At 32.4% G+C, this 25,192-nt stretch overlaps 1 protein-coding gene across 2 annotated transcripts in view; it reads left to right on the top strand.

Moving 5' to 3' along the window:
• Positions 1–24,180, top strand: part of LOC134253746 (multiple epidermal growth factor-like domains protein 10) — a 49,416-nt gene extending 25,236 nt beyond the window's left edge. The window contains exons 7-14 of one of the 2 annotated variants that reach the window (XM_062736325.1): positions 11,244–11,498; positions 11,625–11,759; positions 11,881–12,018; positions 12,312–12,452; positions 12,981–13,118; positions 13,722–13,862; positions 21,860–21,971; positions 23,935–24,180. In XM_062736325.1, the coding sequence (XP_062592309.1) occupies positions 11,244–11,498; positions 11,625–11,759; positions 11,881–12,018; positions 12,312–12,452; positions 12,981–13,118; positions 13,722–13,862; positions 21,860–21,971; positions 23,935–24,097 (1,223 nt within the window). In that variant the 3' untranslated portion in view covers positions 24,098–24,180. Of the gene's footprint in view, positions 1–11,243; positions 11,499–11,624; positions 11,760–11,880; positions 12,019–12,311; positions 12,453–12,980; positions 13,119–13,688; positions 13,863–21,859; positions 21,972–23,934 lie in introns of both variants that reach the window. The other variant, XM_062736327.1, reaches the window with a different exon arrangement.
• Positions 24,181–25,192: the final 1,012 nt, after the last annotated feature.

The raw sequence follows: 25,192 nt of genomic DNA, 5'->3' as shown, positions 1-25,192 counted from the left end.
TATATGGACCGCTCTCTGGAAAAAGGGGTCTTAATGACAAAATTTTCGAAATTGACTTTTTCAAATATTTCAAATCTACAGCAAATTTGGGACACACAGTCAAAATTTGAGCATTAAATTTGCTTTAGTTTTGAAGTTACACGTGTTTGAACACAGCATGTTGCAATTAAATAATAACGTGAATAACGTTATTGAAAAACGTCATCTTTTTTTAACAAAAAATGACGTCTTAGATACAAAGTCTTTCAATGACGTTATCTTTGTAAAAAGAAATGACGTTTTTGAAACAAAGTCTAATATCAATTCGATTATAAAATGGAATAACATAATTTAGATTTTGATATAAATTATTTTTTTCCTAACACATTTTAATAAAAATATCATGAAGCACATTTATTAAATAATGAGGTGCGTGTATCTGTACATGTTGCACAGTGAATGACATTGTGTTTATGTATATCCAATTGATTTCATAAAGAATGACTACAATTTTTTAAATTAATAAATGTTTATAAAGGACTAACAAATTAATTATGATAACAAAGAAACAGAAAACTAATATACAAAACAAAGCTTAGTATCATTACATATACGTTATTCAAGCGGTTAACAGGTCCGATCGGAAATTGTGACCAGATAAATGTTTGCGGGCGTCAATAAGATCATTGGTCTGTAAACAAACTGGTCAATACTGGGCAAAACTTCTCGTCTTCTAATACGCTGATCTTTACTTCTGCTTTTGAACCTTATTCCTCTACAGACAAAATACCAGGCTTTGTATTTTGTATGTGAGTACATTTGAATTCCCCTTAGAGATGTAGGAAAGTCTTTCATTCTAGTCACCGTCATGCGGGGTACATGTACACGAGAGCCGAGTGAAACCTGCTCCACGATTGTTTCAGTCTGATCAATGAATTAGTCTCCTAAGTTTTTAATCAATGCAGCAAGCGTTTGACATTGAACTTGTATGCTGCCCCGTCATAATTTGCCACATAAGACATATACAAGTATTCCATTAATAAAAAAAAATTGTTTTGGCCGTTGCAGTTATCAGTATGAACTGTACATAAAAGTTCTATATTTCAAAGAAACCGAATAGATAAAATAACTGAATCTGGCCCATGTGTATTTGTAGCTTTACGCACTACAGTTTCATGTTGAGAAATTTAAAATAAATGAGATTTATCGTCTTTTCGGAAACCAAACTTCTGGATTTTATAGAGTCAAGAAGAAAAGAGGCCATTGAAGAGCATAACGAGGTATAACTCATTGGTACCGGAGATGTCAAATAAATATTACATGGCGTTCGGGAGAAGTGTTAAACGTTGAGCTGCCAAACCCTGAAAAGAAACCATAACTCTATTTAAAAAAAATGTGCGTTGAGTTAATAATTAAATAGCTAAGACCATCTTTTAAAAAATGGTTGTCCTCTCCCGATCGACTGTCAAAAGATGGCACGACTCAAAGACTTTTTTTTTTTACCTACCAGGACACAATATTTTTTTTTCTTTTTATTCCTCTTATTCCGTCAACAAATATGTTTAAATTTTCTGGAAATGTTTTTCCGACCTACCTAATGATCCAATAAACCCCAAGACGGGAGAGAGTAAGAAAACATTTATTTTAAAGATGGCCTAATTAACATGCGTGAATTTAACTTGCTGTATAAAATTTGATAAGAAATTATAGTATTAGATTAAAGACTTGACATGATATGCACACGCTGTAGGAGGTAATTTTCGCTGAAAGAGGGGGATCAACCTAACAGAAAAAATTAACAAAAACAAAACCAAAAAAAAAGTCACATTACTTTTTAAGTGCACAACCAAAATTTATTTAAATATTCTTTTGAAGAGTATTAATACTGGTAAAGCTTTTAGGGGTTAAATTTGAATTCGCTTTGTTTTCTATTAAGTGTATAACTGTGAATTATTGTCCCCCCCCCCCCTCTAGTTTGTATCTGATATAAAGAACAGCATGAAGAATCACTCTTTTTCTCTCGGTGTAACTTTAGATAAAATCTCTCCATGATCGAACTTGTGTAAAAGTCAATCAAATATAGCCTATGTAATATGTGTGTTTTCAATAATTTCACAAACTAAATTATGAACTTCCACAGACACCTCAAGAGTTGATAAAGTACATTGTACGTACTTAATTCACCCCCCCCCCCTCTTCGGATTTAGTTTATTTAGTTACTTTTCATGATATGACATGACATGATAGAATCAAATCTACCATTTTGAAAACACTTTACACATATTTTCGGAGAATATCTTTGCTTATGAATTAAAGTATAAAATAATAAAAATGATAGATTTGACGGAGAATGTTTTAAAAAAAATATGATCGCTACATTTTTGTAATTAGGGGGAGAGAGCTAGTTGGTCAATCTTGTTAGCTATTAGATAGGGATTAGTCATAAAGATAAGTATAACGTCATGTATGTTATCCACATTTCATACACGTTAACATCATTATTTATCAGGAATTCAAGCCTGCAATTTATTCCTAGGTAGGGGGTGTATGGATTCTTCATAAGTAAAAATAACATCCAAACCATAAATTTGTTGACGAGCAAAAAGAAAATAACCCCCCCCCCCCCTCAAGAAAAAATGTACACTCCTTTCAAAAGTGTGTTAAACTTATTCCGTAGAGGAGTGGGTCGGACTGCTTTAGCTTCTTAAGCTTCAAAAGTATTATTTCTCCTCAAATTTTAAACATTTGATTACTATAAAATTTGAGGAGGGTAAAATCTACAATTTTTAAGGGGGGAGGGGCGGAGGGGGGCATTTGTTGCATGGAAATTACACATCGTTTTTAAAGTTTTTTGCTATTGATTAAATGAAACTATTATTCTTTTAGAGTATACTCGGGAAATATAAATAAATCCTAAAATCCAGAAGCAACGCTTGTTAAAAAAAGGTTGAACAGTGGAAAGGTGGAAAGTATCAAAGTATATGATATATGCTAAATAAAATATGTGTATGAACTGCAAGCAATGCAATGGGGGAAAAAAATCTAATCACGCACTGCAGTTTTATACATGAGAAAGTATTAGAAAACATATGAATTTCATTCCATCAACCAACAAAATAATGCTACAATTATACAAGGGTTTCTGATACGCTAACTAGTCTCCTCATAGTCGTTCATGAGGAGAGAAGCGTATCAGAAACCCTTGGCTAGCGAAGATGCGTGAATGCACAAATAAGCCTATCATAAACTAATCAAACTCATTTAATATTGTCAATTGCTAACTTTCAAAGTATAAACATTATACTTACTGATATTTCTTCGTCTTTTCTTCTTTCTGTGTTTATCCCTTAAATCGCTATGTTTTGAGGTCGGGCTCGAGTTACGTAATGTAAATAAAGATGGAAATTGGTGGATCATAATACTTTACATTCATAGAGGTGGGTTTACGTATGAATAGAAATTTTGTCACATATTTTGTTTCAGCGTAATATTAGCTATTCATTTCACTAGGATATAAAATCTAGCGAAAAAATAACTGAACAAATTTTGATAAAGTATTTATATTATAATATATATTGTGTTTATGACCTTCAAATTGTTCTCGAAATGCAGAAAAAAAATCACACAGAAAACAGTACAGTAATACAATGTAAGTTATATCAGAATATCCCTCGAGGTATCTTGAGAAAATATTTTATAATGGCAAAGAAACTTATTTCACTCACGATACGACGATCATAACACGTATTCATTTATACCTTCACTCTGAAAATGAAACAGAACAACGGAGAGTGGAAAGGAGGAAAAAAGAAACATGTGCGTTTTAGACGCGAAAATTTGACGTCACAATAAACACGTTTTCTCGACGTCAACGCTTATGTCATTAAGACTGGTTTTGTCAGAGAGCGGTCCATATATATCATAAAGGTTATCCGGAAAACTGCTTATTCATGATCATCTATATTTGGGAACCGATTTTGCGATTTTTAAAGCTATTCTTTTAATGTTGATGTTGCATTGCTAGTCACATATTTTGATTAACAAGAACGGTTCTTGTCGCAAAAACTAACCTTTTTATTTCTTCTTCATAAATAGTTCATAAATATGTTCTTTTTGTTAGATTTTCCTAGTACCAAATTCCTAGGTAACTATATATTGTAGTCTAATATAAATTAACAAATTAAATGGATATAGATTGATTTAAACACTTACTGGTCAACTAAATGATAATAACTCCCCCTGACATTTAATATTCTCTATTTCTACAGAAAATACCCTAATTACGATGCAAAAGGGATTTAATTTCGTAATTCTAATATCTTATGAATAAGTTATGAACTTTTAAGAATTGGCTGAATAAATCAGATAAATGTAATATTCATTTTCAGTCTAGTCGCTTTAAACGTGTTTCACAGTATTGGTATAGAATATTAGTAACAGTAAATATAAAGTATTTTATCGACTTTTATATCTGCCAAACTGCTGCTACTTCATTGAGTATTTACATCTAATACAACTTGAATGAAATAAAATTCCTCTTCAATTACGTGAAAAAATATATATCAGTTATGAAATAATTTGGCAAGTAAATCACTAGTATCATTTGACATAGTTGATGAAAAGTATAGTGCTATATTGAACGTAAATTTGTTTATCTAAAAAGCAAAATTTAGAGTTAATAGAGAACCTTACATTTCCAGCCGTTGTTATAGCCTGGCAACGCTCATGCTTTGGTCAACAATCATGCAAAAATAAATGAAAAGATCAAATGACGCACTTAAACTTCCCCGTAAATCTATAACTATTAACTATATTTGATCATTGACAACCTCTATTGCTTATTACAAATAAGTGATCAGTTTGGTTTCAATCGAAATATATTATTTTACATTCGCAGTTCCTTATACATATGGCTATGGTAAGTTTGAAATTTTGCCTATCTAACGTCTTATTTTTATTTGATAAGTAATTATATAAATAAAATGAACTAAAAGCTTGCAACTTATTATGTTTATACAATTTGAAAAATTTGATAGGCATATTTCTAACACCAAAGTTGGTTTCCCTGTACTAAATAAAGGATTTTGATTCAATATATATATCTCCCATCTTTTTTTTTTATAATTTTTATTTTTATATACAAACTCAGCATTTGGAGTTTAATAACTGTCTGTGTTTAGTATAAAATAAATCAAAACAAAGTAGAAGTCATTCAGATTTAAACAAGGCGTTTTAATTTTAATTACGGAAGTCAATACTTTGCAACCGACGAGAATTTTAAGATCATTTTTGCATAGTCAAATAGCGACTTTATTTCTAATTTTCCTGTCATTATTTAAAAAGTAAACTGCGACATTTTTTTCTACTTGAAAAGGGTACTCAAATGCCGAAGATTTGCCTTTTAATGCCCTGATCATTATTTACGAATTGAATTTAAAGGTATGCTAAGGCAGCACACAGATCAGGATTCGGCAATAACCATTATTTTTTTACGTGAAATACAACATTAAAAAATCGTAAAGATCATAGATTAAACTTTTAATTATCATTATCCATTCTTTTACTTTAATGAGTTTTACACTAAAGAAAGCAAGTAAACCATTACGTTTTTATGTGAGGTCTAAAAATAAAAAAAAAATATGCCTTGATGAGAAAGTGAATAGTTCAACACTTCCCCGAGGATAGTCAATTGTTATTTGTAAACCTAGGTTTGTGAAATATCTCTGGACCATAGAATCCTATACCTCTCTCATATAAATAATTCTCTGTCACTTTCGGATGAAACCTTACCAAAAGTTTTACATTTTTTTCGATGAATTTGAAAAAAAAATATTTATTTATTATCGTTATCTTTAAAGTCAACGCCATATAACCTACTAAGAGGTCATATTGCATACTACGTAAAATATCTGGGTGATACGTGATATATATATATATATATATATATATATATATATATATATATATAAGCGTTGAAATTAAAATTCAAATAAAAAAAGGACCGGTCAGGGTAGCCCAGAGGTAGAGGGTTCGCTTCGTGATCGGTAGGCGTGTGTTCGATTTCCGATCGCGGCGCCGCGTCATACCTAAGACGTAAACATAGGTAGTGATTGTTCCTTCGCCAAGCGCTCGGCACTAGAAGTGAAAGTCATGGGTCTTTCGCATATGACCTTAAAAGCGTCGGCACGTAAAGAACCCTCACTGCTCAATGACCCTCAATGCCGAGTATAGGTCTTAATTTGAAGCCCTTCACCGGCATCGGTCACGTCTCCATATGAGTGAAAAATTCTCAAGAGGGACGTTAAACAATATACAATTAATCAAATAAAAAATGGGGTCAATATACTTCTATAGTACATTTAATTTGACCGTTTGCACTGAAATCCATGTCTTAATGAAAATAATATTTTTGACGTTTTCCCTCCAATATTTTTATCAAATTTTAAAAATCCTATTTAAAATCTTTGACACTTTAAAATTACTAAGAAAAAGTTTTATCTTGTTTCGCATAGTTAATTGTACTAATCTTATAAATAGCTTTCTATATGTTTTATTTCAAGAAGAAGTCCAACAAAAGAAATGTTTATTACATCAGTCTAACAATTTCACTGTCGACCGGCTTGCCGGTCGACATAAGAATTGTTAGACCGCAACGTCACTGCTAAGGCACAAGTTATTTATCATCGTTAAATGTCGTCGACATTGAAATAGCCGAGGTTAAAAGCTGCAAGAGTTTTTGCTTCTGGCAAGACATGGAAGAAGGATAGAGTATGTTTTATGTTAAATAATTCTTGTGATATAATAAAAATATAATTAACTTCGTTTACTCTCATCATTGTTTTTAATTTACTGATAAAGCCATAATTTTCCATATAAAATAATGGATAATAAAGTGTGTATTGATTAAATCTTAAGTGAGCACTGAAGGGCATAACAAAACAGTTATAGATTAGGATTCCGGCATCATATGATTTGTTGGACCTGCAGGTGAAAATGTTGCCCTTGGCTTGCGGCTTCGGGCAACATTTCCACCTTCACGTCCAACAAATAATATGTTGCCCTCATACCCAGTCAATAACTGTATATTATTTGACCTTTCTGCATTAAAATATGCTATTTTTATGGCATTTAAAATTTATTTAGCCTTTTCTTTTTGAATTGAAGCAAATCAAAGTCAAAGTTATCTTAAATGTTATGAAAAACATCGAAAGCGGAGGAATATGATGTAATTTTTCAGATATAACTTAACTGCTGTTAATTTACAGTTTAATTGGCTCATTTTTTTTCGCATACATTGACTATATTTGTCACACTTTGCTGAAAGAATATATAAGAAATAATTTAATAGATATTTTGAAGCCAGCATAACACATTTCATCGCAAAAAACAGCTTTGTGTGCAACCAGGATGAAAAGAATGAATCTCAAATTAATAGTACTGTTATAGTTGAAAAGGGAATAATCAGTTCATTTTTTTTTTTCTAAAAAAAAAAAAACTTCCGCCACAAAATATAGTTCATGGCTTAAGTCTACTTAAATAAACATTAATTGCGCTATTGTGACTATTGTCATTGAAAAAACTTCAATTTGCATTATAGAAATCAGATTTAATGTAAGAACAAAAAAATCAATTAGAATTTTATAAATAAAGGACAAACTCAGGATCGAACGTCCATAAATTTAATATATGTTCGTCATTTCAATATCTGATTATAACAAACAAGTTAATAGGTGATATAAGACACGTGCTGTTAAGGAAGTAATATTTTTTTATGCACACCTTCATAGTTTCATCTTTCACATATCAATGTGTGATATTTGACGGATTGACATAACGCAGAAGAAGAGCGGAAAAATATGCGCACGCTAGCAGAATTGCTGGATATTTGGAGCAAATTTGTGTATGATTTTTTAAAGGAATATTACTGCATAGGTACATTTTAGGAAAAACATTCAATAAAGTATACATATAAACATGCCTAGATTTTTATATCCTGTTAGAAGTACGCCTGCTTACAAACCTAGGCGTCGGGCTAAGATTTCCAATAAAAGTGTTCAAGAAAAATCTCTTTGTTCGAATACGATCTTATCATTTAAAGAAACCTATGAAACAGTATCTACTTTAAATATTCAATTTTACCATGTTTTTGCGCATGTGCACTTTTATGTTTCGAGTAAATATTGGTAATATTATATTTGGTGTCTGTTAATTGGCATTTGGTATTTCTGTTGTATCAATTTCTTTCAAAACATTTTTGTCAAAATCTGAAAAACTTTATGATCATTGTTTGGAACTTGTTTTTCATGTCCCTCGTTCGTTTAAAAAACAAACCTTTTGAGCTGAATATTTGTGCTTCCTTTAGTGAATGTGGCTTTGAACAAACAGACTTGGCAGGCAAATCCTTTTCTTGTATCGGACAGCAGATTTGATTCAAGTAATGCAGTAGATGGACTAAAATCAAACCTCCGATTCGATGGGGGACAGTGTGTTATTTCAGCTGACAATAAAAGAAATGCCACCTGGTGGGTAAACCTGACGTCAGTCTACAGCATTCATGACATACGGATTTATTACCGAACTGAAAATAATGCATGGAGTAAGTTTTTTTCCGACATTGTAATGAAATTCGAAACCATTTAATTGTGGACTGTATAGCTTTCTTATAGAAAGTCGCTAAAAAATAACACAATTATTCATTTGTATTATTTTTTTTTAGATCTAAGGGATAAGCTGAATTTAAATCATAAAAAAGTTTATCTCTTATATGGTTCAAAAATGTTCATGGTTTTCTTTTGTTCGCAGTATCTGAGGGAATCTTGGTATTATCTATTCAGTGGTAACAACAACTACAACTTATGAGTAATAATCAGGTTGCACCCCCGTTCTGCATCAGTGCATAAGACGTGAATGAAATAAAGCCAAATTACGCGGGTCTATCTTCGATTTCCAATACAAAAATGAAGTCATTTTAAGCATGCATTTCTTTAAGACCCTTCACCTCATAAGAAAAATCAAGCATTTTTATGATCTAATTTATTTCTGTCCTTCAAGTGTCAATTCTCATTTCCATTCAATATTACACACTGACTACTATGAAATCATAATGAAATTATTTAAATCTCCAAAATCTTTCATCAGCTCATTTGTGAAAATGTAAAAAAACATGTATCAAAATTATATATGTATGCATTAAACTTATACTAAGGATCCTAACTACTATTGTTTTTTAAACAGTTAGACTCGATCTGCCAAGTGCACATTTACATGACTTTGTATGTACATGTATAAATGTAATATTAGAGGATATTTACGATTGAAAACGCTTGAATTAAAATCTATTTGAAAAATTCTGACTCTACCTAGGTTAAAAACACCCTGTTGTTTATCTCTTGATACATTATTTATCCAATACATGAATATATAATACATAAATAAATAAACTATTCAATTGATTGATTAAATAGAAATCAATATATACATGTACATTATTTTAAAAAACACAAAGAAATAAGGCAGTTTTATCTAAATTTTCAGTGGAGAAGAGATAAAAAGAGAGAATTTTCTTTAAAGACAGATGATACAAACATTTTTTTTTCATTGGAAGAGTCTTAATAACATGTCACAAGTTTAGAAAGTGGAGAGTTCTTATACTTTTTTTTCTAAGAACTGGAAAATGAAATAGACTTGAAAAATATAAGTAATATTTCAATAAAAAAAAATATATATATATATATACAAATCACACTAAGTTAAGCTTTACAGCTGAAAACAAATTTCAGAATATGTTATCTTGGTGCTAAAAATGCAATAGAAACCATAGAAACATATATCAAGCCAGATGGTTTTAGGAAGAAAAACAAAAAGACAAAAAATCATCCATATCATTTTAACCATTTTACCTTTCCTGATAAAATTCACCTGGCTTGGTACACTTCCTTAAAGATTATATTACTCTTTTAGCATCAATATAACGTATTTCAAAATTTATTGTCATCCTTAAACCTTTACTGTTTTTTATCCATATTTGTAATTTAATTGACATATTACTAATTTTTCTAAGTCTATTTCATTTTCAAGTTTTTGTTAAGAAAAAAATCGAGGACTTATCCATCTTTCTAAACTTGAGACATGATTTATAAGTCTCCTCGCTCCATAGAAGAAAAAGTTTGTATCATCTGTCCTTAAAGTAAAAAGGAATCAAAGTGTGCATGTGTTGAGAAAAAAAATACATTTTAAAAAAATGGTTTGTCCTCTACGGATCTAGTGAAAAAATTTTAATAGCTCGAGTCAGAACTTTAACCTACAGAAACTATATTTTTAATACGTGGGGATCCGGGTAAGAATAGGTCCTCAGTACCCCCTTGCTTGTCGTACAAGGTGACTAAATGGGGCGGTCCTTCGGATGAGACCGTATAAACAGAGGCCCCGTGTCACAGCAGGTATGGCACGATAAAGATCCCTGCCTGCTCAAAGGCCGGAAGTGCCGAACATAGGCCTAAATTTGCAGCCCTTCACCGGAAATGGTGACGTCTCCATATCAGTGAAATATTCTGGAGAGGGACGTTAAACAGTATACAATCAATCAATCGATTTTTCCCAAACAACGATAATTTCGATTGCTATGATTTTAGAAAAAAATTATGTCATACAAATACCTATGCAAACTTCTTTCGGTCGGATTTTAAAAAAAAATACCTAAATGTAATCAAAGTTTCATGATGTGTCAGAGTTACATCTTCATGCTCAGGAGTCTAAAGTTTTTGTCGTGAAAAAAAAATCCTGGAATAAAAATGTTCATCCTCAACTAAACAAAACATCAAGTTGGAAACGTGTTCTGGGGGACCCACTTAGACAAATAGATCAGAATTAGTCAGAAAATATGCGCCACACATTCTTTAACCTTTGAACTCCTGTACGCGTTTTGATGTTTCATATTTCGTTGTAGATTTCCACATACTTGATATTGTAAATGCGTATGTTATGTAAATATATATTTTTTTCTTTTTATTTGAAAACTGAGCAAAAATCGTGTAAAAATAAGCAAATGTTCAGCACTTTAACTATTTATTTACAGCTAAATTTCTATAATTAATCATTAGGCTTTTGAAACATATATTCTTATATATTATATAATATTATTATCCTATTATGTATTGTTTAATGGACTTTAAGATTGAGTACTTTTCATAATTTCTACATCCGTGATTGTTTTTTTTTTTTTAAATATTTGGCTTGCATGATTAGGTTTTTTTTTCTAATTCCAGATGAAAGAAACCCTTTTGCTGCAAGATTTCTTGGGTTTTATGTGTATTTATCGAACACTACGAACCGACTTGATGGCCACTTATGCTTCCATGATATAAACTATACGAGATCAACTATACCAGCCATTGCCAATATCTCCTGTCCCTTACATGCACAATACGTCATCTATTTTAATGAAAGATTATACAATATTATGTACCCGGATGGATATTCACAATTTGCTCATAATGAATTGTGCGAAGTAGAAGTCTTTGGTATGAAATCTTTTATTTTTTGTAAATTCTTGTTGTTTTTCTTTCGCATGTTATCAACTCATTTTTTATGCGACTACATGAGCTGTGTTATATCGCCAAATTTGTGATTTTATTTGCTATTTGAAGGTTGTATGACTGGATACTATGGACCTAACTGCTCTATCCCCTGTCCTGAAAATTGTGGTGACGGTTATTGTCACATCGAGACTGGAATGTGTTCCTGGTGTAAACCTGGGTACCAGGGATATCAATGTCAAAATGGTAATAATGATGATCACCAATGTTTTGCAACAACCTCATTTCGCTAGTTATATATTTACAATGTTATTTTTAATGAATAACAACACTTGCTGTTACCTGAAATGTAATTTGCATTCAATAGAGTGTAATGGTAACAAATATGGACAGGATTGTGGACAGGGATGTGGAGCCTGTCTGGGATATAAACAATGTCATCACATGAATGGTTCGTGTCTTGAAGGATGTGATGCAGGATTTAAAGACACTTTATGTAATATTGGTAAATAGATTAATAAGTATTGCAATCAACTGTATCTAAAAAAGAGGCAAATTGAAAGTAGGGGGGGAGGGGGGCTGAATCAAACAAAAAAGGTAAACCCCAATTTTCAATGTATATATTTTCATTTTTTCTGAGGGGGGGGGGGGGGGGGGGCTAAGCCTTCACCCCATCCCCCAGTTCTGACGCCTATGATCTAAGTACTATAGGCTTGCGCAAAAAAATCAATAGTAATCAATTGTATTTCGTCAAATTTCAAGGAAATACATTATAACTTCATTCTCTGTGTCATTTAGAGTGTTCTGAAGGATATTTTGGATATAACTGTGAAAATAATTGTAATGACAAATGTGAAGACCCAAACAAATGTAATAAGACAACAGGTGAATGTGAAGGTGGATGCCAGGCAGGTTGGAAGGGACTTCAGTGTAGTGAACGTAAGAACTGAGACTTTTCATTACGTTAGTTAGTTCATGAGATGTTGAACCATGTTTAATGTTATTGGTAAACAGCTTGCCATAACGCTATTTTAGCAAAGCAATATATGAAGGTAACGAAAAATATCCATTTTTATACGTCCAAAAACACCACAGATATAGGAGTAGAGCAAACACAGACCAATAAAATCATCAGAGAGTGAAATAGATGCCATGGTGACTGATCATCCCTTGCCGAACGTTTTTATCTCTATATGTAAACTCAACTTGCAAATACGTTATTTCAAAGTCTGGATCTTATTCATGTACATTTCTTTACCCTGTTACATTTTAAAACAAGATGTTATACATCTTATTATATATACATGCAAAATATTTTCACTGATAATCACATATTGTTTTTCATTTAATGTTTGCTTTTAATCTTTTTGGTACCTTATAAAACTTGGTTCGTTTGATTAGGTATAATCTTTAGAATACCATTCAAAGGAGATATATTTATATGATGACTTTTCTTTAAATTAAAAGAGTGTGATGGTAACCGATATGGTAAGGATTGTGGACAGATATGTGGAGCGTGTCTGGGATATAAACAATGTCACCACATCAATGGTTCTTGTCTTGAAGGATGTGATTCTGGATTTGAAGGATATCATTGTACAACGGGTAACTCTATGAATTTTTGCATTAAGAAAATCAGCTAGCTACAGAAATGAAACTCCCAGATTGAGAAAATTTGGACAGAAAAACAAGAGAGTTACAGATCCAAGCACTCCTGTGCATGACTTAAATAAACAGATTATTACACTATATCCTCATACACTGTAATAGTAAATTTCATTATTTCAGCATGTGTATGATCTTTGACATACTCACATTTTTTGGAAAAGTTGGGGGGGGGGGGTACTCACGTTAAAAAGCTATTGCTTCTGACATCCAGAGACCGTACTGGGAAAAAAATAGGTTTGAAATGTGGAAAGGTTTATAAATAACATAATATTATATAAGAGTAAGATATATGTTTTTCAAGAGCTCCAATGCTTATACCAGGGTTTTGTATATAAAGGCTGATAAAGTATTTTGTAGATAATGTCCCGAAATTATAGAATTGAATCAACTGTTTATTTTTTTTTAACAATTGATCTGCAGTTCTTTTGTACATATGACCGATTTTTCAAAATCAAAGAGCTATAGTTTTGCAGCATGAAACCAGTCTCATGCAGAGTTCTATAACAGATAGATGTGACACATTTCCATATTGCTTCGAAGGTTGTTCCGCTGGAAAGTTTGGAAAAAACTGTAGTGAAAATTGCAGTGTCAATTGTATGGTACCCAGTGTATGTCACAATGTTACAGGAGAATGTCAGAGTGGATGTCAGCCTGGTTGGGAAGGGACTCATTGCGAAAGGGGTATATAGAGTTTGTATTTTTACACAAGTTTTAATTCTAGACATAAATACCTCCTAATGCGCATTGCGTTGCAATATAATTATTTTGCAAATGAAGTTTTTTGAAGAGTTAATTTCAAAAGTGTAAACATTTGTGTTACATTGCGTTATGAACCAAGAAACTTTATAAGGGAATATATATATATATATATATATATATATATATATATATATATATATATATATATATATATATATATATATATATATATATATATATATATATATATATATACAGTCAATTCTCGAATTATCGCCATTCGTTTCATCGCCATTTTCGCAATACCGCCATGATTTCCCAAGAACGTTTTTCCTGCTATATAAAATTCCCTTTATAACGCCAAATTCGCATACCGCCATCCGCCACCCTGTTTTCAAAACAAACGTCCATTTTTAAGTGCCAATTATCTCGATATACCGCCACAGGTGCGTGCGGTCAGTTAAGCGCGACTAATTGGTTGACGCTATCCCTGTTGTAAAGCATGAAAAGCCAGACAAGGTATACGCAATTAAATAATTAAATTAGAATTAAATGAACAAATAATTTTAATATGAACTGTTACAATGATGTTGTTCTGTTGTTTTGTTAAAAAAATCATTTAGTCTCGGCTTCGCCACTAAAGGGGTAGTTGTGAAAGTACGCCGAATACAATATTATTTTGATGATCTCTGCTTTAAACAATGCAAAATTTGCCTAAAAATATTTATACGGTATAAATTGTGAACGTTTCACTAACAATGATGCCATAAACAATAAATTTATTCAAGAAACCGTTTTACGTACTGTCAGCAACATATATCACGACGATCGACCCAGCATGTTTTTTTTTCAATATCAGACGTGCCGATTTGCATGTACATAGATGCACATGTACTTGTCTTTATTTCATAACTGCACATTTTGTTTAAAAGAAATTGTACATAAAAAATTACTTGAAGTATTTTCAATTTTAGAAATATGTTTTATATACATGTACACATAATTATAAGAATAGAAACGCTTTACGGTATTTCTAAGAACGGTAACTCTACTTCTTGTTTCCTAAAAGGTGGGAAATTCAATTCATCGCCAAATTCGTTATACCGCCATGATTTCTAAATCACAAAAGGTGGCGGTTTATCGAAAATTAACTATATATATATATATATATATATATATATATATATATATATATATATATATATATATATATATATATATATATATATATATATAGTTTTGTGCCATGCGGATTGTGGGTTATTTTGCGTCTTTTCCACTCACGTTGTGGGTACCATGGATGGTTTATGGGTCATTATATATTGACCCACAAACTATGTGCCTAAAATTTTGTTTATGACAATAATATAGTAACTATATTCATTTTTTACAAAAAAAAATTTTTTGACCCATAATTACACAATCAAAAAATGACCCACAATGCAATTTTATATATATGGATTCTTACCGCTGAGTGCATCGGCAGGATTTTGCGCGTGTCCCACAATATTTTATAAACTTTCCCCATGAGTATTGGAGTGATAAGGAGAAACGGCTAGATTTTATAGCCTGATTTCAGTGAATCATTATTAAATTGTAACGATTTTTTTTTTTATTTATATGTATCATGAGATTTTATTTTCAATGTAATACATTGTATAAATCTAAATGAAAAAAAAAATAAGGCTAATTTATTTCAAAACTTTTTATCGTACGATAGTTGTGTTCTTCTTAAAGTTTATATATCTAAATATAAATTCTTATAAAGATGTTAAAGAAAGCTTCAATAACACATTTTTTGAAAAATTAAATGCGACTAAAATGTTACTTTAAAGATCGCACGTGAGATGTAAATTGCGATGTTTCAATAATTAAAAAAATACGTTAGGTTGAAGTCTCAGAAAATCATTCACAACTTAAGGTTTATTCAGAAAAAAATATCACACATTAAGATTTAAGGTAAGTGTAATCAAATCAACAATTATTTTACATTTTATAGATGGAAAAGTATATACTCAGTATGGGACGGTGTTCTATATATCCAATGTATTGACCCAGAATAATGTATAGTTGCCGGTATTTGGATCCCGCAATTTCTATATCTTTTGGGGAGGTCAACATTACCGCTACATTGCAAAAATTTTCAATTCATTTACGCTACATTTCTTTGAAATTAAATTTCGGGTGATCAATACCGCTACATTTTATCAATAAGACTATAAAAATCATTACCGATACAAATCGAATCAGCCAGGAATGCCACAGAATTATTCTTGTATACTGACCCACAACTCGCTTCTGTACACTGATCCCGCAACATTATATATATATACTTATAGTTAATGACCTACAATTCTATCATACATGCCTATATAAATCTTTAAAAATATAAGTTAATTTAAAAAATAGAACATTTATGACAGAAAATGTCTCTTAAAATAAAAGTTGAACTTGGATTAAGTAATAGATGCTTGCTTTTATGTATAAAGAGTAAATACACATTCTGCTGCATCTGACGAAATATTTGTTTTATAAGACATAGACACAGCGGTTCTTGATCATGCACAAATAAAAAAATATTGTCGCACTCGGTCTTCTTTGGTTTATGCTTAGTAAGATACATTGCTCAAATTTTATCAATGGGGCTTGGTTCCGGGATTGTGTATTTTTTTGTATTGTGTGATTAAATTAACTAATTATATTGAAAACATGAAATCAATGAAATCCATAGTTTTTAAAAAAAAAAATCATATTTCAGAGAAAGGGTGACAGTCGACCTCTTGAATACCAGAGAGAGTCTTGGTCCACACTATTCATAGGCGTTGCAGTCGTGGGTGCTAGAGAGGGCTTACCCCTCCCTCAACCAGAGCCCACTTCTGATAAGATAAATATAAAATATAAGGATTGCAAATTGTGGCTTACCTTTTTTTGTTTACCCCCCCCCCTTCCCATTTTAATTTGGTTCGATGTTGCGTAAATTTCATGTAAGTATCTCGTCAGAATTTTAAGCAAAGTGTCAAGGAAATGATGTACCCTCAAAATGAAAATTCACACAAAAAAATCTCGATTGAGTAGGACCCAATACTCGCTATAATTACTACAAGACAATCTTTATTGTTGGACACTATGTACCCCTGAATAGGAGATTCTGCTTCCACACTTACATGTACTGCATAGATCTTTCCAAACCATTGAAATTGTGAGGAAAAAAAGGGGGGGTGACATTTCTTTTATAATCCCAAATGTATTCTTTCGGATTCAGATCCGGGAATTTGACAGTATATCGTCATACAAATGCTTTTTGGTCAATATCCTTGGGTGTTTAGCACTTTAGTGCGCTGCTTTAAGGATAATTCATACTTAAATTAAAGTAGTTCTTAAATAAAGACATTTATTAAAGTGAACACTTCGAAGTTTTGTTAAGTGTATATGCAGCATAGTCAGAATTTCAGAGATGTGATCGATTAAATTCAATTAAATATACGACAATCTTGAAAGAGAAATGTTAAATTAATCAGATGTTATGTAAATACTGCCTGTCACAACGTCCTTGAGTGGAAATACCCCCCTTTCCCCTTCTCCAAATCATCCTAGTATAATATGAAATTAAATAATGCATCGGATGTAGAAAAAAACAAGAGGCCCACGGGCCTTATAGGTCACCTGAGCATTATGCTACAACTTTCCAGTTACAGTGTATTGAATTTGATTCATGTTTTAAGCCAGATGCTATATGGCATTCACAATTTTGAAAGAGGCACCATTGATCATCATAACAATACACTTAACAGTTGCTTAGCTTGGTAACTGAATACCCATACACAGGGTAGGGGAACAAAAAGGCACTCCAAGTAATCAGTAATATTCAGCAATAATCAGTAGTGCCCCTTACATGGTGACATAAACCCCTGACCCTAGGTCCAAACATTGCACAAATTATTAAAATGCACCCTTAAAATTGCCTATCAAAGAAAATAAATGAATGTTTTATAAATACAAAGGAGCAGATTTCAAACAATAAATTAATTTTCAGTATATAAGCAGAGCCCCTCCCCCACCCAACCCCTGACCCTGGGGCCTTAAAACACACAATTCTGCAAGGGCCCTTGCTCATCATAACTATATAGGTAGTTCATCTACTTCATGCCCTTAGACAGAGAAGAAAATTTAATGAATTTTCACTATAAAATCAATAGACCCCCGGCCTAACACCAGAACCCTTGACCCTGGGACCATAAAATTCAAAATTTTTGTTGAGGCACTCTTGCTCATCATTACTATGCACTTAGTAAGTTTATTTAATACCTAGGAGCAGAGAAGAAGATTTTCAAAGAATTCATGTATTTTCACTATATAATCAATAGAGCCCCCCCCCCCCCAACACCAGAACCCTTGACCCTGGGGTCATAAAATTCACAATTTTGGTAGAGGCACTCTTGCTTATCACAACTATGCACTTAGTTAGTTTATTTGATACCAAGGAGCAGAGAAAAAGATTTTCAAAGAATTCATGTATTTTCACTATATAATCAATAGAGCCCCCCCCCCTCCCCAACACCAGAACCCTTGACCCTGGGGCCATAAAATTCACAATTTTGGTAGGAGCACTCTTGCTTATCATAACTATGCACTTAGTTAGTTTATTTAATACCTAGGAGCAGAGAAGAAGATTTTCAAAGAATTCATGTATTTTCACTATATAATCAATAGAGCCCCCCACCCAACACCAGAACCCTTGACCCTGGAGCCATAAAATTCACAATTTTGGTAAAGGCACTCTTTCTTATCATATTTATGCACTTAGTTAGTTTATTTAATACCTAGGAGCAGAGAAGAAGATTTTCAAAGAATTCGTGTATTTTCTCTATATAATCAATAGAGGCCCGCCCTAACACCACAACCCCTGACCTTGGGGCCATAAAATTCACAATTTTGGTAGAGGCTTTCCTGCTCATCATAACTATGTACTTAGTTACTTTATTTAATACCCAGGAGCAAAGAAGAAGATTTTTAAAGAAATAATACATTTTCACTATATACTTATTTAGCCCCGCCCTAGCACAAGTACTCCTCACCCCAGGGCCATGAATTTCACAATTTTGGTAGAAGACTCATTGCTGATTACAATCATGCAAACAGTTTGACTGCTTGATGTACAGGTGTAGAGAAGAAGATTTTTAAAGATTGCATTAATTTTAGTGGTTTTGGCCCCACCCCCCAGGCCCCAGGGGGGCAGGGATCATGATATTCACAATTTTTGTTCCCCTTCACCCATAGATACTTTGTGCCAAATTTGGTTGAAATTGGTGCAGTGGTTGCAGAGAAGAAGCTGAAAAATGGTCAAAAGTTTACGACCGATTGACGACGAACGACGTACGACGAACGACGTACGACGGACGACGACGGACGAAAACAGATAGCAATAGGTCACCTGAGTGACTCAGGTGACCTAAAAACTCTATATTTTAAGTTTATATATTATTTAGGGCCCTCTCTACACCAGTGCAAAATACTTTTAAGATAGGACTTTCTTGTAAATTACACAGTTTAAATCCATCTCGTTTCATAGACATCAGATATTTTTAAAACAATAACCAATTTATTTCCGACTCGGAATTAAATATCACACAAGCTTTAAAGTCAATTTAACCATAGAAACGTGGGTATATTGAGGTTCAAATCGATGAAAATTTTAATTTTAACGTAAATAACATATATCAAGTAATTCTACACCGAATCTCTTTAATTTTCATTTTTTAAGCTCAGATATGTCATGTATGGCTTTATCAAAAGTACATGTAATCCTAGCCTATCTTACCTATATTTCGACAATTAGTATATTCCGGTTTTTGTTAGATTTAAGATTGTTCCTAAACAATATAATTATCAAAATACTTAAAGGAAAGGAACACAATCTTTTAAACAGGGTGTCCCGCTTCTAAGTAGGATTTCAACGTGAATACAATATAAGTAATAAAATTAATGCAAGACGCAGATCAGGGAATTGTTGTTTTACAAGCTAACGTATTACATGTACATTAACACTGGTCAAAATGATTTTTCTGTCCTAATTTAAAGGGTTTTTTTCTAACTTTTTCCTTTTACTGGCACCGGGACCCAATCATGAGATTGAGATTGTACGTTGTGCTACACATCCAAGGAGTTCATACAGTACTAGCTATCTCTGGATTTAAACAAAGTGGTATACGTAATGACTTCCTGACAGTGAAAGGAAAAAAATGTAAATAAACGCCAACCATTCCTCAGGTATACCTGTGGACCATGATAATATATAGTCTGTCCAACCGTACCAACTTGACAATTACTTTTACATATCAAAATCCATTTTACATGTATATGTACCTGGACTTTCAAATTCAAACTATATCAAACTGAACTTTTCAATAGATTGTTCTTTTTTCCAAAAACTATTCTTTGATAGGAACCCTCGAGTTTCATTAGTACAATCATATATATACTCACCGTCAATAAAAACGCAACACTCTACATTTAGGGTGAAAAATTATATACGGGATATAACTATGTACCAAACAAGTTATGACATCTTTTACTGTGTGAAATCAGTTATTTAATGGTTGAATTGTTTTCATTCGATTACCGAAAGTTGAGTTTTTAGCTCTCTTAACTGATTTCATTTAAATAAACCCCCCCCCCCTTTTTCCGGCCATTTAATCAAAACATGCTAGTCCGCCATGTACAACATATATGTACGCAGTCCGATTTCTACCATGCATTAGGTTATCAATGTCTTTATCTGAGCGAAATAAATATTCTTGGGCATTTTTAATTGCCTGTTCTTCAGATAATGCGGTCGAATTTTCTCTAACTTGGCGTAGTGTAGTAACTCTTGGACTTCCGGTCAAGAAACTGTTATTTATGCTATTGAAACACATGAGCCTGATGAGTCGTTTTATAAAATAGTGTACATTTGCATCTGCAACTCTTTTTTTTCTTTATTTTGAGAATCTCCAGCATTAGCAATAAAAATCAATCATTTTGAGGAAATATAGGCATCATATTCGGTAAAGAAAGAAGGATTTTCCCCATAGTATGAATGAATGCTTATCGAAGCGAAATATAAAATGAGTAACTACATGCAGGCAGTTTTCGGCGGAGAAAAATGTATCAATCTGATCCATATTCCTCCATCCATCACACCCGAGGTTTGAGTGGACGAAGCGGAGTCAGCCGAGAATTGTCGATAGCATCCGAGGTAGTTTTTCCGACCTTCGACGGAAAGAACCGAGATGGTGCGAATGCTTTCCGATCAGCTGAGAGACTACCTCGAATGTGTTACAAAATCGTTCACTTCTTTTCAACAACATTCAAATGAATATTGGGTGGCTTTTAATTTGTAGATTCTTGTCCATACCTTAAAGAATGTTAATTTAATATTACGCAAAATTTGCAAAGGAGGGGATAATCAACTGAATACGAAGCGACTCCATTTTGCATAAAATTTTAACATCTGCTGCTTTTAATACATTTGAGGTGGGGTTTTTTTCCGAGCTTTACAGAGACAACAGATGGACTAATGGGCACTTACGAATACATTTAATATATATATATATATATATATATATATATACAGTCAATTCTCGAATTATCGCCATTCGTTTCATCGCCATTTTCGCAATACCGCCATGATTTCCCAAGAACGTTTTTCCTGCTATATAAAATTCCCTTTATAACGCCAAATTCGCATACCGCCATCCGCCACCCTGTTTTCAAAACAAACGTCCATTTTTAAGTGCCAATTATCTCGATATACCGCCACAGGTGCGTGCGGTCAGTTAAGCGCGACTAATTGGTTGACGCTATCCCTGTTGTAAAGCATGAATAAACTTTAAAAGATATTTTTTTTAATTTTGAAAGACAAAAAACAATCAAAAATTGCTTGAATCAGCATCTATTTAATAAAACTCTATAAATTTTTTAATTTAAATTATAAATTGTAGTTCAAATTGAGGATAAACAAGACTGGCAACGAGGCTTTTACGTCATCCTTTGTGCATTTTTGGTATCTGCTTTAGCTAATGTTGTCCTGATTTCTTATATCCTGCTAAAGAGGTATTTAAAATTATTAATATTGCATTTATTAAATGTGTTTTTCTTTTTTCGTTTCATTTGTGCAATTCAACAAATTTATAGATGAAGAAAATATTGATAAGTTATGTTTAAGTAGTTCCATTATATTCAGCAAAATTATTCAGAATCCAATTCAATAAAAATTTGGAGAAAATTTTCTTTGTCGGTCAATGATGAACATTAAATGAACGTATAGTTTTAGAGGGTGCACATATCAATTATGATGGCTGTTTTTCTTTGTAAGGAATATACAGTACTTGGTCAAAATATAGTTCCCAAAATGGCCGCTGTAGTAAAATGCTGGAGCAAGCCTGTTGCAATGGAAAACTTGAACGGCTTGGAAACAATAAAACACACTTACCTTAAAGTACTAGTGTTTCGTTATGTATCCTTTTGCTTTAATTACGGCTCTGATTTTCCGTGAAATACTTTGAAATAGGCTTTTTATATAAAGTAAAGTAGGTGAAGCTCAAAATCAGTCACTACTCTCTCAAGATCCAACTTGTTGTTAATTTCATTTATGCGGCGTTTGATACGGATTTTCAATTCTCTCCATATATTTTCAATTATGATCATATCTGGGCTTTTGCAGGCCAGGGTCAAATGAGAATGTTATCGTCTTCTTTCCAGTCATAATATTGTCTTGATACGTGGCAAAGGGCATTTATTTCTTGACATATCCAAGGTAGATATCCTTGCTACAACTGGCAATAAATTCAATATCAAGTTTCATTATAAATATCGGAATCCATGTTTCCAATTATAAGTGTAATTGTTCCGACGCCATTTTAGATAGTTTTCGATGGATATATATTTAGCAAAAGTTACCCCCCGTTGGCCGCCATACTGGAGGTCCAAATATATATTCTACTTCATTGTTCAACCAATTTTAAATTTTTATATTTGCGATTTTGAATTAGGAATGATTATATTTTGAAGTATATAAATTTTTGGAAGCCCCCTTTATTTAAAAAAAATAAGCCTAATAAAGATTTTTCACCAAATATTTCTGCTACATGTGTATATTTTCTTAAACTTGGTGAGCCAAAGAGAGAAGGGTCGACCTCCAATATGGCGACAAACGGGAGGTAACTTTTGCTAAATTTATGTCCATCGAAACTATGTATACGTGATACAGATACAGATCCTAGAACAAACTTGCTTCTCTGTCATAATGATTCTCCTATTAAACGTATGTTATTCTTTATCAACGCATATTTTTTTCTCCTCTCCAATAAAAACTTTTGTTTCATTGTTAAAAATTACTTTAGACTAGTAACCTTCCAGCACAATTTCTGTCTAAAAAACGGATTCGCCTAGATCGTTTTTTTTTTCTCATCTTGATTGTTTTGCAAACAACATGTCTTTTATAATTATTTCCAAACAAATTTCTTCTAACAGTCCTAGAAGAAATATTTTCAACAGAATTGTTGTTGAGTTTATTTGTGAGGTCTTCCAAGGTATGTCTTTGGTTGCCCCGTACCAACCAAAAAGGACGACGATCGGCTCTATTGTCAGTTTTTTTTTTCGCTAGCCCTTTTTTTCCCATTTCTTTTACTAGTTTTATAATTTTTTTTTATAGTTCTTCGATAAACTCAAGGGATATTTTTAGATTTAATGGCCAGAATAACCTTTCTCATATTAACTTTTGGTGTTAAATCTTTTCCACGGTGACCCATTTTGTAAGAAGATGATTATCAACAAACAAAACGGAAATAGAATTAGGAAGATAAATTGAAAATCAAAAATCGATATTTGTTTTTTTTTTCCGAATGCAAAAATGTTTGATTTTTCAAACATATTAAGAAAGTAAGAGACGAAATATCGTCGCCAAACCGGGTTCCGGAAACTACGGTGGCCATTTTGGGAACTAAAAAAATGATGACCAACTACTGTAACTCTTTGCTAAATTAAATGATATGTGATAATTGTTATTATTTTAAAGGCAAGGGGAGAGAAGAATGGCTGAACCAACAACGAAAGATATGTTAAATGATGAGGAAAGAAAACCAAATGACATTTATGAGAATTCGGACAGAAACGTCACTGGAGATTACCAGGAACTAGGAGAGATGGAAAAGTCCTCTCATTACGATGCACTACAGTAACAGGGACTAGAATAAAAGATTGTGGGGGCGACGAAATTAAGTTTAATTTCATATTAAGTATACTTTTCTAGTTTTTTTAATATGTATATTGTGACGTAGTTTATATTGGGTTTCAGCCACCCCCATTTTTTTTGTATAATCTATCAGTTTATATAGCTTATATATCATATTGTTATAGAATTTATACTCAAAGAGAGATAACTCTTGGATTTGTGTAAATCCGGAATGTGGGGTATATTTTGGGTTAGACTTTATAACTACTGAAACCCGCCAAATAAACATAACGTGTTTCACCTCTCCTGTTCTTTATAGGTAAGAACTCAAATTTATACATGTTAACATGTTTGTAACCGTTTTCTTGATAAATAATATGTTTGATATAAAACATTTGTTTCTCGAAATATTGCAATTAGGTGAATTTCAATGTATTTGTGAATATTTTGATGCAGCAGCATGGTCTAGTCACGTGGTTCGAGTTCAGTGTAAAGTCTTTATTTTGAGTTTAAACAATAGTAAATAGATTATATGTACTAAATTGTCATGTTTATAATCACAGAAAGTATTTCCTAAACGAATAGATTTGATTTTCTAACGAATGTATAAAATTTCATTTGTTTCCGGAATTAGTTGTTTTGCTCGGTTTAGAGTCATGTTTTAGAGTTTGTAATCTGTTTCCGGTTTGAGGCAAAACGTAAACAAATACTGTTGTGAATGTGTTTTGGCTGTTTCGGACATAAAGATATGGTATTATTGAATATTTCATTGATAAATTATCAATCGGAAGTTGCTTGTCACATGTTTTATTCTAGTCAGTCAGATTTTGAAGTCATAGTAAATTAGTAATTGTAAATCCCCTAGACTAAATGAGTGTATGTATATGTAATAATTCACATGTTGTATGTAGACTTTTAGATAACTACTGAAACCCGCCAAATAAACATAACGTGTTTCACCTCTCCTGTTCTTTATAGATTCTGCCAGGCCAGGGTAACATTTTGGGGGCTCGTCCGGGATCCTATCATGGCAGAATTGACAGAGGAGATGCTGGAGGTGAGATCAAAGCTGATGATGGCGCCACTGGACGTACTGAAGGGA

Source organism: Saccostrea cucullata, unplaced genomic scaffold (assembly GCF_032062105.1).
Source record: "Saccostrea cucullata isolate Sc308-1 unplaced genomic scaffold, CSIRO_AGI_Scuc_v1 ctg1457, whole genome shotgun sequence".
In the NCBI taxonomy this organism is placed as follows: domain Eukaryota; kingdom Metazoa; phylum Mollusca; class Bivalvia; order Ostreida; family Ostreidae; genus Saccostrea; species Saccostrea cuccullata.
This window is presented reverse-complemented; position numbering and strand designations above follow the sequence as displayed.